The 13,624-nt window shown below is 37.3% G+C and overlaps 2 protein-coding genes across 2 annotated transcripts; both read left to right on the plus strand.

Annotated features, from left to right (window-relative positions):
* Positions 1-1,251: 1,251 nt before the first annotated feature.
* LOC149014533 (uncharacterized) lies at positions 1,252-2,389 on the plus strand. The gene is made up of 2 exons (XM_089155274.1): positions 1,252-1,845; positions 1,934-2,389. Exons 1-2 carry the CDS (start codon positions 1,252-1,254, stop codon positions 2,387-2,389), a joined length of 1,050 nt encoding a protein of 349 aa, XP_089011400.1.
* A 2,645-nt stretch (positions 2,390-5,034) lies between these two features.
* LOC149014534 (phosphoenolpyruvate carboxykinase (ATP) 1-like) lies at positions 5,035-12,216 on the plus strand. The gene is made up of 12 exons (XM_089155553.1): positions 5,035-5,300; positions 7,001-7,179; positions 7,282-7,432; positions 7,536-7,620; positions 8,842-8,942; positions 9,185-9,483; positions 9,622-9,795; positions 9,937-10,002; positions 10,505-10,683; positions 10,874-11,043; positions 11,148-11,316; positions 11,403-12,216. The coding sequence occupies exons 1-12, from the start codon at positions 5,035-5,037 to the stop codon at positions 11,544-11,546; spliced, it is 1,983 nt and encodes a 660-aa protein (XP_089011679.1). The 3' UTR covers positions 11,547-12,216.
* The last annotated feature ends 1,408 nt before the right edge of the window (positions 12,217-13,624 follow it).

Genomic DNA, 13,624 nt, shown 5'->3' on the forward strand with positions numbered 1-13,624 from the left:
CTCAGTTCAAGTTAAGGTATTTGGGTGGACTTTAACAGTAGCTGTTTTTTTTTTTTTTTTGGTAAGAAACTCTAGCTTTAAAGCCTCAAAGTCAGTGAGTCTATGGACGATATTTGGGCTAAAGAATAGTAAAGATTATAGAGAAAAATGAGATAAGATGGTTTAACAATAAGACCTATGTGGATGAAATCGTTGAGGCACATGCGATGATGATATAGATGGTTTTCATGCAAGGTACTATATATAGACAAGGCATTCACCAATTTCAAATGTATCAAAAAGATTGTGATTCAACCATGAGACATATGTGGATGAAATCAATCAGGCACATATGATGATGATATAGATAGTTTGCATGGAGGTTTCATTGAGGAGATAGTCACCAACTTCAAATGTATCAAAAAATTATGGTTGCAATTATTCAATACTTAGGTCTCATGAAATTTTATAGTGCCAACTGAATCAATAGAAATGTTTCTATATCATATGTATATAAATGGTACTTTAGCAAAAAAACACATATATAAATATTACTGGTCATGTCGAAATACTCTAGAACAAGAGCCAGGACTTCAATTGTGTTTTGAAATTTGTAGACTTCCCTAACCTAGTGCTTCAATTGTGTTTTGAAAAGTATGCACATTTTGCAGCTACACAGCTGGTTAATTGTAGTACTAAATCACGTACAATATGTAAGTGTTTTCGGCACTAACTTTTCCTTTAATTTAAGTTTTTTCTTGCACAAAAAAAAAAACGTCTCCACCAAGTAATACCTTCGGTGGGAGGAAAAAAATAGGAGTCACATTAAGGGATCCCTCTCTTAATAACAAGGCACTCCTCTCAAAGGCGGCATGGAGACTCTTACATAATCCACATTCCTTCTTTGGTCGAGTCATGAAGGTTATCTACTATCCGCACACATCTTTTTTGGAAGCAAGACTAGGAAGCAATCCATCATGGGGCTGGAGAAGCATACTTGAAGGAAGAAAAGTTATCATGAAAGGTCTGCAATGGCAAATAGGAACAAGGGACCAAATTGATGTTTGGGGATTAAGATGGATACCTGGAATTGATAGGAACAAGGTAATCACACCTAGTAACCTTGAGGGATTACTCATTCAAAAGGTGGAGCAACTTATTCACCCCACATAAAGGAAATGGAGAAGGGAGCTAATTGAACACATTTTCGAACCTCAAGTAGCGGCTGCAATCTTGAGAATTCACTTACCTCTCTTCCCTGTGGATGATAAAATGGTTTGGGGAGCAGACAAGAATGGATTATTTTCTGTTAAGTCGGCATACCACCTCCTCATGAATGAAAAAGATGAGATACAACGGCAACAACCATCGTCTTCTACAAGGGATGCATGGGCTGAAGTTCCTTCAGAGGTTTGGAAGAAGGTATGGCATTGCCACACTTTGCCAAAAATTAGATCCTTTCCATGGAGGGCGGTTGCTAATGGCATGGCTTGTGGTGAAGCTTTTTTGAAGAGAAAGATGAATATAAATCCAATTTGCAGCTGCTGTGGAGAAACAATTGAAAGTGTGGATCATATCTTGCTTCATTCACCTTTTGCTCGAGCCACATGGTTTGGTAGCCCATTGTCAGTTAACTTTGGTAATGATTCAAAGATTACACTAGCTGAATGGATTTTGCAATGGAAGGGCTTCTCAGCTAATGGAAAAGAGGAAGAGAAGAGACTAGAATGTTTAGTCACCTTTATCCTATGGCACTTGTGGTTGACACACAATGCAAAAGTCTTCAATGGTGCTAGCCTACTGCCTGAGGAGGTCATTGCCAAAGCAACCCGAATGGCGGATGAATTTTTGGAAAGTAATAAGAGGGTGGCAGTTGTCAAAAATATGGAACAGCATGGGGCAGCACTTCCCCAATGGACTCCCCCACCACTTGGCTTTTCTAAAATAAACACAGATGCAGCCTTCAGCAAATTCAGGTAAATCTGGTCTTGGTTTTATCATTAGAAATGATGGTGGTCAACATTTACTTGCCAAATCGATTCCCTCCTCTTTTCTTGACATTCTTAATGGAGAAGCACTAGTGATGCGTGAAGCACTTAAAGAAGCAAAAGATAGGGGCTTTCTTAATGTGGTAGTCGAAGCTGATAGCAAGGAACTGATTTCATTATTGAGGGATACTACCAAGACTGGTCCTCTATCTACACAACCACTTATTTATGATGTTCTCTTCTTGGCATCTCATTTTGTGAGTTGTAGTTTTACTTATATTCCTAGGATGGCCAATGTTGTGGCCGATAAACTAGCAAAGGTGGCTTTGTCGATTCCGAGCTCGACATCATGGCCTAATACCACTCCGTGGCTGGATGACTCTGTGAACATCCCCACGTGTTTGTCTCGGTTCCTTGAATGAAAGAGTTTCATACCAAAAAAAAAAAGTAATTAAAAGATGAGGTTGTAGACTTGTAGTCAATTTTGTATCACTCTCTCCAATTACATTATGCTCTTTTAATGTTTTTTTTTACTACAAAATTGATTATGTATATCAGAATAAATAAATAAAATAGAGATGGGACTCGATCCTAAGAATCCCACATGGGCCCCATCAGTAGTCTGTACTCATCCGACGATGATGTGATCAAGAAATCGTTGTAGCCACCATATCTTAGACCCTTCAAAACAAGAGTAACTACTAATCTTCTATCCAATTCTAAGACCCCAACAGGTTTTGGGTATTGCTAATGGATTGTGAACTTGAAGGATGACATAGGAAACTGGGAGTGAGGAAGTGGTTCTAAATCCTCATAGCCTTTGATACTCACCTCCTTCATGATTCACTCTCTCTCCTTATGCAACACTTTGAATATACCTCACTGAAAGCTTTAGTAATTTATCTTCCAAGTATCATTTCTCCAAGTTTTCTCCTTGTCATGCAAAAGTAGCATTGAGAAATTTTCATACTATCAATTATTTTATTTCCAATCATTATCAACCAAGTCACAAGAACCGATTCCATGGATCGGAAGAGGAGAAAGGTGAGGAAGAATGGAATGTCAACTTCCTTGCATGGATCTACTACATTTACATATGATGTTGTCACCATCATGCTAAAAGCACATTCACCATATCATTCATATCAAATAATACATGAGAATCAATCTACTTAACAAAGGAGAACCACAAGGTTAAACAAGGAAAGGTAATCTTAGTCCATGGAACAACTTCACCTTTTGCATGTTCACACATGGTAAGTGAGTAGTAAAGATAGCCAACTTCAATTTGTCAGCATTAAAAAATTTGAGGTCAATTAGAATGGGGATGATGAATTGAATACCTTAGTCAATGAAAATTAAAATCAAATCAAAACTACCATGAAAGCGTTGCTCAGTTAATAATGATTGGTACTTTTGAAAGAGTTCATGGACTTTGACACGTGAAGCTGTATTTTTTCAATATCAAGTTCACGAGGTGAATACTCATGCCGGTAACCTAGCAGGGATGTTGTCATCTGCTCCAGAGATTGTTCTCTTTCAAACCCACCTTCCTCTCTGTCTAGTATTATTATAAGAGAAGATTAAGAAGGTAAGCTCTACGTACCAAATGAAAAATACTATAATACAAGGACACTTTTTACCAAAATATTAAATTAAATTGATATTTCTATTGAAAAGAAAAAATAAATTAAATCGACAATGAGACAAGGTAGATTCTATGGCAATGGCTTGGTGACACCAAGCTCGAGAGGCAGGACATCATTGTCTATGTGTCTAGATCACTATATGCTTCATTGATATTTTTTTCACCATACATTTTGCATGGACTTACGTTAGATATTAATAAAATAATTCAAAAGTAATAATCCACTAGTCCACATAAATTGTACATAAAATGTATGGTGAATCCGTGTTTACTTTGAGGATGGAGAGGTGATTCGGACTCTTTGTCTATGCCCATGGAAAGTGAGAATTGGATGACCGAACTAGCTTAAACCTCGAATAGTCTTCTCGTGTTTATTTTTGACGTGGCGTTTATGTAGTGTAAAAAACAGCTGACGTGGACGTGATGATAAATTGACAATGCAGAGGAAGTTTTGAAGGCTGCGTCTTGTACATCAACTCTTAACGGTCCAATTAAACCGTTAAGATGAGACAAAATATACAGCTGATTCTACATATAGAAAACCTAACCGTTTCTTCCCCTATTATATTACTAAACCTGAGGCGGTATAACCGTATAACATACGGTATGCCATACGATTGGACGACGTTAGAATACTTATAGGGATTAGGTGACCTTGTCTTCCATTTGGTTTTGTCCGTTTCTGCTCTAATGTAACTAGCCGTGAGATTTTTCAACAGAAAAAAACGACATTAACCCTAAGATTAGGAATTAACCATGGTTAGATTAGATTGGGTTATGGCCTATGGGTCGGGTTTGGTGGGGTCGACAGAGGCCTTTAAAAGGAAGGCCGCAGTGCTCTGTTTTCACGTCTCTCTATTGCCTCTAAATAGCTAGCGCAGTTAGATGGAGTTTTCTGCATCTCATTTGTGTTAGGGTTCTTATTTTTTGAAAATCTCTTTTGATTTCACCTTACATTTGCGAGTTTTCTGGTTTCTGGTGAGTGGTAAATCTGTCTCTTTGAAGCTACGACGATCCTTTTGTTGATCATCCTATAAAACTTCAATGAAGCAATTTCATTAGGTTGAAGTGAAATCTGCTAGCTGTTGTGTCTGTCAGATCATCGTAGTTTTATAGAATATTGATTGATAGTAGAATTTCCCGACAAATTAATCTTTCATATTCCTAAATGCGGATTGGAACATTTTCGAAAAATGTTTTCGATAATCTGAATTTTCTCTGAGATCTCAACGAAGACAGTTGATATGTTCAAATTCGTACTTCAGCTTTAAGCTTATTATCAAAATCAATCTTTATAATTTCTTACTGATGTCTCTGCGCAGATTTTCTTTTGAAGCTCTTTCATTTGTTCTATGGATATGAAAATATCATATTTTTGGTAATGGTTGATTGATGTTTTTATGAAATTGTAGATAAGAAATGGCGGAGAATGGGGAATCCAACTTCGGTGAAACGGGAACCCCACGCAAGGGGCTTCCAGCGATCCAAACTCATGCAAAGCATGAAGACAATGAGATATGTCACGATGACAGTTCTCGTCCCGTAAGAGCACAGACGATCACCGAGTTGCATTCACTCCAGAAGAAAAGGTCGGCGCCTAATACGCCAATGAGTAATCGAGTTCAAGGTGCTTTTACTCCCATGTCCGATGAGCAACGTCAAAAGCAGCAGCTCCAGTCCATCAGGTAAGAATTTTTAACGTCACACCACTATGAATTCAAGTCAAACAGATCTGTTGATGATTTGGCCGTTAGGGCCTGCATCCTCTTGAAGAGAATTTGTGACGAAACTGCTTAAATTACTGCAACATGGAATCTTAATCCTTCGAGAATAGTTCATCTCCTAGTGTATCCAGTAGCCCCTCGGATTTTGAAAATTTGAAAATGCCCACATATTTTCCTAATTTTTCTCACTTTTAAGTGTGAAATACCACTAGTTGGCCCCCCTCCAAAAATTAAAAATAAAAATTTAAGATATAGATGATGGGTACAAATGTCATTCTTAATCATAATCAAATGGTCATCATTAAACCCTAGTTTTAAGGAATAAAGGGTTAAATTTTAATTAAAAACTAACTCACGATCCATGAATTTCTCCCTATATTCTCTCTCATATTTTCATTTTCTATTTATTCTCTCATGAATCTCATCTTTTATTCTTATTTCTTCTCTTTTTTTTTTCTCACACGTCTCACAAAATATTGGAGTAGTTAGCAGACATTGGAATTTTTCGAAATCTTCTACACATTATCAGTATATCACTGTCTCTTTCTCATTTCATAAAGTATAATTTTATTTTTTTATTTAGTTGTTCTTTCTTTCTCCTAAAATTTGATTCTACTAATAGCAATTTGAATCTCGTTAGAATTTAGCCATTGATTTTATCAGATCTAATCATAATCATTGATCTTTTTTTAATCCTTTAACTTTTTCCTAAATTTTCATTTCTATTAGTAGAAAATTTTCATTCCTATTAGTAGAAATTTCGCTTAGAATTTAAACTTAATTCACCTAAATTTTTAATGTAGGCCCTACACGTCAAAATATAATAAAATTCTATAAGATGGGACCCACTGTGGGTCCCGCATTGCCTGTTGAACATTATATTTCCTTCCACAAGAAAACTTTAATATTTGAATTTAATATTATCATTTTTGGGAGGGTTTTCATCCATATCGGTACATAGCAGATCCCATACTCGTAACAAAACGGAAGAAGTACAAGAATGAGATCCTCTTTACCATTCGACAATCATAATGCTTCAAATAGCAAGTGATTAGAAATACACTCTATTTCTTAAATTTAAATTATATAAAAAACACACACACAAAATGGGATTTGACTTCGGTTCTGCGCATTGTGCTTCTCACGGTCGATCTCGATCTCAACTGTCCGATGTACAGGTATTTATATATTAATGAATTTGACTGAAAATTTTATTAAGTTCATAAGTCACATCCAAAAGATTGAGTTAATATTAAAGAGTTTGAAAATTTTTATTTTTATTTAATTTGAATTTTTAGATGTGACATGCCCTTCATCTCAAGAAAAATAGACCAAATACAATTCGCTTTTCATAGCGACACCATCACATTTCACAAAAAATGTATTATTATTATTAATTTTTTTTTTTGTGGGGCTGGGGTGGGGGAGCAAGGAACAGATTTGTTGATCCTCCCTTCTAATTTAGTGAAAGAGGGCAGTTTTGACTTTTGTTACTAGTGATAACGGTCAAGAATCTAAAACCTGCAGGATGTTTTACCAAAAAAAACCTTTTAAAAAGATCATTAATTTGTGTCTTCGTTTTCTGGGAATGCAAAGACCGGTTCCGGTCCGGGTTGATTTTAAAACCAAGCTAACGAGTGACATTTTCTGTTTCCACACAGTGCTTCATTGGCATCTCTGACGAGGGAAACAGGGCCAAAGGTGGTGAAAGGAGACCCAGCAAGGAAAAGTGAAACTCCAACGGTTGCTCACGTCGAACATCATCAATTGACACCTACGATCAATGTCAGTGATAGCTCTTTGAAGTTCACCCACATCCTCTACAATCTCTCTCCCGCCGGTGAATACCTTATTCTTTCCCTAAACTCGACCTTGTTAACACTTGCCACGAGCCATTTGTTCGTTGATCTTTCTATTCCTAATAATCTCTTTCTACTTGCAGAGCTATACGAGCAGGCTATAAAGTACGAGAATGGTTCCTTCGTAACTTCAAGTGGTGCCTTGGCGACGTTATCGGGAGCAAAGACAGGGCGCTCCCCAAGAGATAAACGGGTAGTGAGAGATGAAACCACTGAAGAACTTTGGTGGGGAAAGTAAGGCATCCAGACCCTCTTCTCTTAAGAACTAATTCGATCGTTCCATGCAATGGATTGTTCTTATGAAATCTTTTGTGGATTTCTCAATTTTGTTATACAGGGGCTCACCGAACATTGAAATGGACGAGCACACCTTCTTGACTAACAGAGAACGAGCCGTTGATTACTTAAACTCATTGGATAAGGTATCATCCGTTCTTTCCTCATTTTGTAGTGCTATTTCGAGTGTTGCTTCGGACATATAAAATCCCCAGAGGCCATTAATTCTTTATCTTTTAGATATCGATGTCTAAAAGTCTTTTGAACATGCTTACTTGGAAGAGGATCATCTTAGACGAGCATTTTCTAAGCTTAAATGAACTGCTCCATGAGTCAATGCAGCTCCAATTAATGCTAGATTTCATGGTGGTGCATGGGGAGTAGGACTAGGATTAGTAAATTTGGCCTTGCAATACACTTCGCGGCGGCGACAATCGGCGGGATTTTAAGAGGCACGCGATCGGCATGATCACGCAATGTATTTAGGTAATTCAATGTAGAGACGTATCGAGATGTATCGTATCGGTTGGGTCAAATATGGATACGTAACGGCTAGTATCGTTTGGTATCGTAAGATACTTTAAACCTTGCTTTTGCGGACTAAGGGGATCTTTAAAAGCCAACTTATTTAGTTGCTTGCTTTAACCCTTTCTGATCCTTTACACCCCTTTCTACAAGGCTTCTTAAGTCAGTCGCGCCCATTCTCCCATGCTTTAAATCCTGTCCACTTAATCTCAAGTAGCTATTTCTCTGTGTGTGTGGGGTGGGCGGGGGCGGGGCGGGGCCGGGGAGGGCCGGTGTCCTATTCCTACAAATGCATCATAAGAAATAATCTGCACATTAAAACCAATGAGGTTTCAAAAACAGTATCACCCTACAAGGTCAAATGGGAATCACATGGTTTGAATGGGAGACAGAATAGCCAGTGTGGATCCCACTGTTTGTTATGTGAGGAGGGTATCAGTAGAAGGGTATAAATGAATATATACGAGGCAGTTTAGCAATCATTTTCCCTAAATATATTCCTGGATCTGGCAGCTGGATCTTTGCTCACTGCCACAGCATTTATTTAACTTGAAGATTAACCAGCAACCACAAGACGGGAAATAGCTTGATACCAGAACATCCCCAACGTGCATGATTGTATGAATGCTGATTTATATAAAACCACAGAGACTTGTTGATGCTGCAGATAGAAGGGTCCCCTGAATTATTATTATTACTCTAGATGCCAGACTTAGGGCTTAAAATGTCTGATCAATTGACTGACTGACAAACTTGATGCATTGCTTCTTCTCTTGTATTCTCCTGTGAAAAAGCTCGAATGAATGTTAGTGACTGACAATGGGATGGCTCTCAAATTACAGGTGTTTGTGAATGATCAGTACTTGAACTGGGATCCAGAGCTGCGAATCAAAGTCCGTATTGTCTCTGCCAGAGCATACCACTCCTTATTCATGCACAACATGTAAGTAAAGCATGAGTAAAACTTAAAATTAAGCAATACTTCTCCTTTAACAGAATGGGATTAAGCTTCTCCAGATTAGTGTTCTTAACATTAGTGCTCTGATAATTATCTCTGTCAGATGAGCATATCATACTCCTTTAGTTCTAGGAAGAATTCAAGTAGGCCCACTGTGAAGTCAGATATGCACATGGTGTATATTAGTGATAGTATGGTGTTTAGTACAATAACTGTGTGGTTGGCAGGTGTATCCGACCCACACCTGAAGAACTGGAGAATTTCGGTACTCCGGACTTCACCATTTACAATGCCGGCAAATTTCCATGCAATCGTTACACGCACTACATGACATCCTCCACTAGCATAGATCTAAGTCTGGCTAGGAAAGAAATGGTAATCCTTGGCACGCAGTATGCCGGGGAAATGAAGAAGGGTCTGTTTAGCGTCATGCACTACCTCATGCCTAAGCGTCAAATCCTCTCCTTACACTCTGGTTGCAACATGGGAAAAGGAGGCGATGTTGCACTCTTCTTTGGCTTATCAGGTACGGTATCCTGCATCGAGTTGTGACATCCACATGCTCTACTCTCAGCCTTATTTGGCCCTTATGTTGTCACATTTTGATCTTTGGTTTGCTTTTTTTCATGTTACTGATGAGTCTTTGCAACTATGCTTGCCTTAGGTACTGGGAAGACAACTTTGTCGACTGACCATAATAGGTATTTAATTGGAGATGATGAGCACTGCTGGAGTCAAAATGGTGTATCCAATATCGAGGGGGGTTGCTATGCTAAGTGCATTGATCTTTCCAGGGAGAAGGAACCTGATATCTGGAATGCCATTAAGTTCGGGACTGGTAATAATTTGACATGACCACCCTTATTAGTTCACTTACGCAAGTATTGAAAACTGTTTGTGTGATATTTTCCCCCTATCTCAACTTTATCGAATATGGACTGGTGATGGGTTTTATTAAAAATCGGCTGTGTTTTGGCAGTGGTGGAAAATGTGGTGTTTGATGAGCACACCAGGGAGGTGGACTATTTAGACAGATCTGTCACAGGTATACAATCCAAGATTAACTGTGCCATAGTTGCTGCTTTCTCTGTTTTGCAGGTTTGTTATAATTAGGCTATTGGCAACCTTTAGATTAGCTATGAAACTGTTAAGTCAGGTTTTACCCTTTCTTTGCTCCTTCATTTAAGAAGTTTATAGGAAACATTCCACTACTTTTAGAAAAACCATATGAAATATTTTGTTTTGGTTGCATTCTAATATCATTTTCTAGGTTATTTCAAACCTGAAGGAACATTTCTTCTTTTTGTTTCTTTCTATTGACAGAAAAACAAGTTAGAAAGCATATATATTATATTCATTTCCTGCCACGAATACCATGGCATTAGTAATAAACATATATAGGATGTGAAGTCAAATTCTTGTCAAACCAAACATTTGGAGAGCAAGAAGAGCGGAATAGCGATGCCGTGATATAGGATTGTTTGTGAGAGAGAGAGAGAGAGAGAGAGAGAGAGATTAGATGTTTAATGTTGTGTCTGTTTTGACAGAGAACACGCGTGCAGCATACCCAATTGAGTACATCCCCAATGCAATGATACCATGTGTGGCCCCACACCCTAAGAATGTCGTCCTTCTCGCGTGTGATGCATTTGGTGTTCTCCCGCCAGTTAGCAAGTTGAACCTGGCCCAGACCATGTACCACTTCATCAGCGGCTATACTGCTCTGGTACAGATCACTTATGATTATCTCTTCAAGCTTCAAAGTAATGAAATTTCACAGGAACTGTTAGAAATAAGGCTGTATATTTTGTTACACGTCCAAGTTCCACACCTGCACAATTCCTAGTGCACTTCAAAGTCCATTTACATATTAGGGACAAGCAATTTGGTAACATGCCTCTTGATTATCAAAACAGGTGGCTGGCACAGAGGATGGCATAAAAGAGCCACAGGCAACATTCTCAGCCTGTTTTGGTGCAGCATTTATAATGTTTCATCCCAGTAAGTATGCAGCCATGCTAGCTGATAAGATGCAGAAGCATGGAGCCACGGGATGGCTTGTCAACACCGGCTGGTCTGGTGGACGGTATGTGCTGTTACGATATTTAGAAAATATTCAACTTGTGGATTACAGATTGTTTTGAGTTTGGCTGACTCTTTGCTATCACTGCCTACTTTTCTTCCTTGCAGCTATGGCTTAGGTAGCCGTATCAAGTTGGCCTACACACGGAAGATTATTGATGCCATTCACTCTGGTAGTCTTCTGGAGGCTAGCTACAAAAAAACTGAAGTGTTTGGGTTAGAGATCCCTACTGAAGTCGATGGTGTGCCTTCAGAAATCCTGGATCCAGTAAACACTGTATGTTAGCTATCTCTGTTGCATTTTCCCTACATTTAGAAACATGTAAAGTTCAGTTCTACTTACAAAAAATTATTGTCTTGCAGTGGTCCGACAAGAAGGCATATGAGGATACTTTACTGAAGCTTGCAAGTTTGTTCAAGAAAAACTTTGAAGTGTTTGCAAGTTACCAGATTGGTGATGACAACTCGCTGATGGATCAGATTCTTGCTGCTGGTCCAGTCTTCTGATCTGGAAGAATGGAAGATGAAATAAAATGAAAACATTGTAACGGCTTTTGTTGGGTGGGAAATAAAGAGGTTATAGAATAGAAGTTTAGTGGTTAGGGTTATACATAGATTTGGTTTGAAATTATATTTATGGCTTAGAAGTCAAGTTCATTAATGGGTTTAGCCGAAGTGGTGAGTGATTTCTGGTCTAAGAAATGAGGAATTTGTGTCCAGGGCGAGCAAACTTATTGACATCCCCTGGCAATGTATTATTGAGGTATTCAGGCAGTTGGGTGGTCGGTTTTCATTGAAATTGCATCTTAGCATGTCAAAATCTCATGAAAGACTGCAAGGAAGATGGGCTTTCAACAGCTATTCTCAAGCTAGAGGCAATCAGAGAGGCTGTTACTCTAGTTAAAACTCTGCAGATATATCGAGCAGTGACATTTTCAGACTGCAAGAAAGCTGTTCAAGCTCTGAATAAGGCTCCTCACTCCCTGGATTGGACCTGTAATGGCCTGGGAGATGACATTTTGAGGTTGCAAACTCATTTTGTATCATTAGTTTTTTGTTTTGGTCCTAGAAGTAGTAATACATATGCAGATTTTCTAGTTTGTTATGCAAAACAATTTCAGGTGTCTAAACTTAGGTGGGTTCACCTCCACCTTTCCTTGTAGATCCTACATTTTCAGCCTCGAGGTGCATATCCTTAGAGAGCATAATATTAATTTATATTTGGATCTTTTTTTTAATCAATTCTCATTCTCTATTTTGCTTATTTAAAAGAAACGAGTACAATAATTTATTTATTTATCGAAAATAAAAAATGGTTTGGCAATTTTTGTTCTGAATAAATTATAAAATAAGAAATATATTTGGTATGTCAAACTGAAAATTTGATGAAAAATGATATTGAAAATTTGACATTGTCGGCTCGACCTTATCTAATGGCATATGTAATATCTTCATCCCCTATATATAAAAAACGTAAATGAACATAATGAGTATTGGATCTATATTCATAATTGACAAAAAAAAAAAAAGTCTGTCATGGATTTTGAGAATTTTATTCTTTTAAATAAAAATAAGATTTAAAATGAATATAAAAATTTTATAAAAATGAGAATGATAATTGATACAAAAATTGTCCTTGATAAAATAAATTTAATGAAAAATGTATGTATGTTCTCAAAAAATAAAAATAAGAAAATCCAGATTTGGGTTTTCTTTTATGGGGCTTTGGGAGGGGGGGGGAAGTTGGGTCAACAAAAAATTACTACCAATATTACTCCTTGATATCTCAAGGCCGATGAGTTTAGATTGTTTCACATAAACATTAATTCAACTCACAAACAAATGAGACATTATAAATTATAGAGCAAATGCACTGGCACCCAAAAATGGAGGCCTCAAAGTACTGATATCCCACTTTATGTTTAAAAAACACAAAGACCTCAAAATTGGATTTTAAATGGATATATTTATTTAATTTATCACTAAAAATAGTTAAACGAGTGTTTATTTTCTTTCAATTCCAAAAATATCCCTATAATAAATAGTGTTTAAACTGTTTTCAATGAAAAATTGGACAAATATATCCATTGAAATCCAATTTTGGAGTCTTTGTGTTTTTTAAACATAAAGAGGGGTCAGTGCTTTAAGGCCTCAATTTTGGGGTGCTAGTGTAATTTGCTCTAAATTATATATAGCCCTTTGGATTTATAATTCATTACATTTACTATACTAAAAAAAATCAATTACAAAAGCATATTTATTACTAAATTTTAAGTTAAACAATGATGTTGTCATTAAACAAATATCGAATATTCGAAATCTTTCTTAATAATAATCTAAACCCAGTATTATTCCTTTCACCATGTGTACAGGGGAGGACAATTGTATGGTGAACTCCCTAGCCCAAGAGGCCTTATCGATCGAGACGACCATAATTTGACCATTATCCACTACTTGGTTAAGAGAGTCATCATCCTCCTTAATAAAAACAAACAATTCTAAACCCAGATGACCTTGTTCTCAGTAACTACTAGAGCAAGGATAAAGCCTATCCAAGAAAAAAAAAAAGTTTGGTGATTTATCCA

This window comes from Hakea prostrata, chromosome 5, assembly GCF_041222555.1.
Source record: "Hakea prostrata isolate BN-2017 chromosome 5, UWA_Hpros_2, whole genome shotgun sequence".
NCBI classification, from domain to species: domain Eukaryota; kingdom Viridiplantae; phylum Streptophyta; class Magnoliopsida; order Proteales; family Proteaceae; genus Hakea; species Hakea prostrata.

What these genes read in the sequence shown, in the direction of transcription:
- LOC149014533 (XM_089155274.1), top strand. Translation starts at nt 1,252, where the DNA reads ATGGTTTGGGGAGCAGACAAGAATGGATTATTTTCTGTTAAGTCGGCA. An exon ending in TTTTGGAAAGTAATAAGAGG is followed by an intron (nt 1,846 to 1,933) that starts GTGGCAGTTGTC and finishes AAATAAACACAG; the next exon opens with ATGCAGCCTTCAGCAAATTC.
- LOC149014534 (XM_089155553.1), top strand. Translation starts at nt 5,035, where the DNA reads ATGGCGGAGAATGGGGAATCCAACTTCGGTGAAACGGGAACCCCACGC. An exon ending in CAGCAGCTCCAGTCCATCAG is followed by an intron (nt 5,301 to 7,000) that starts GTAAGAATTTTT and finishes GTTTCCACACAG; the next exon opens with TGCTTCATTGGCATCTCTGA. An exon ending in TGCCATTAAGTTCGGGACTG is followed by an intron (nt 9,796 to 9,936) that starts GTAATAATTTGA and finishes GTGTTTTGGCAG; the next exon opens with TGGTGGAAAATGTGGTGTTT.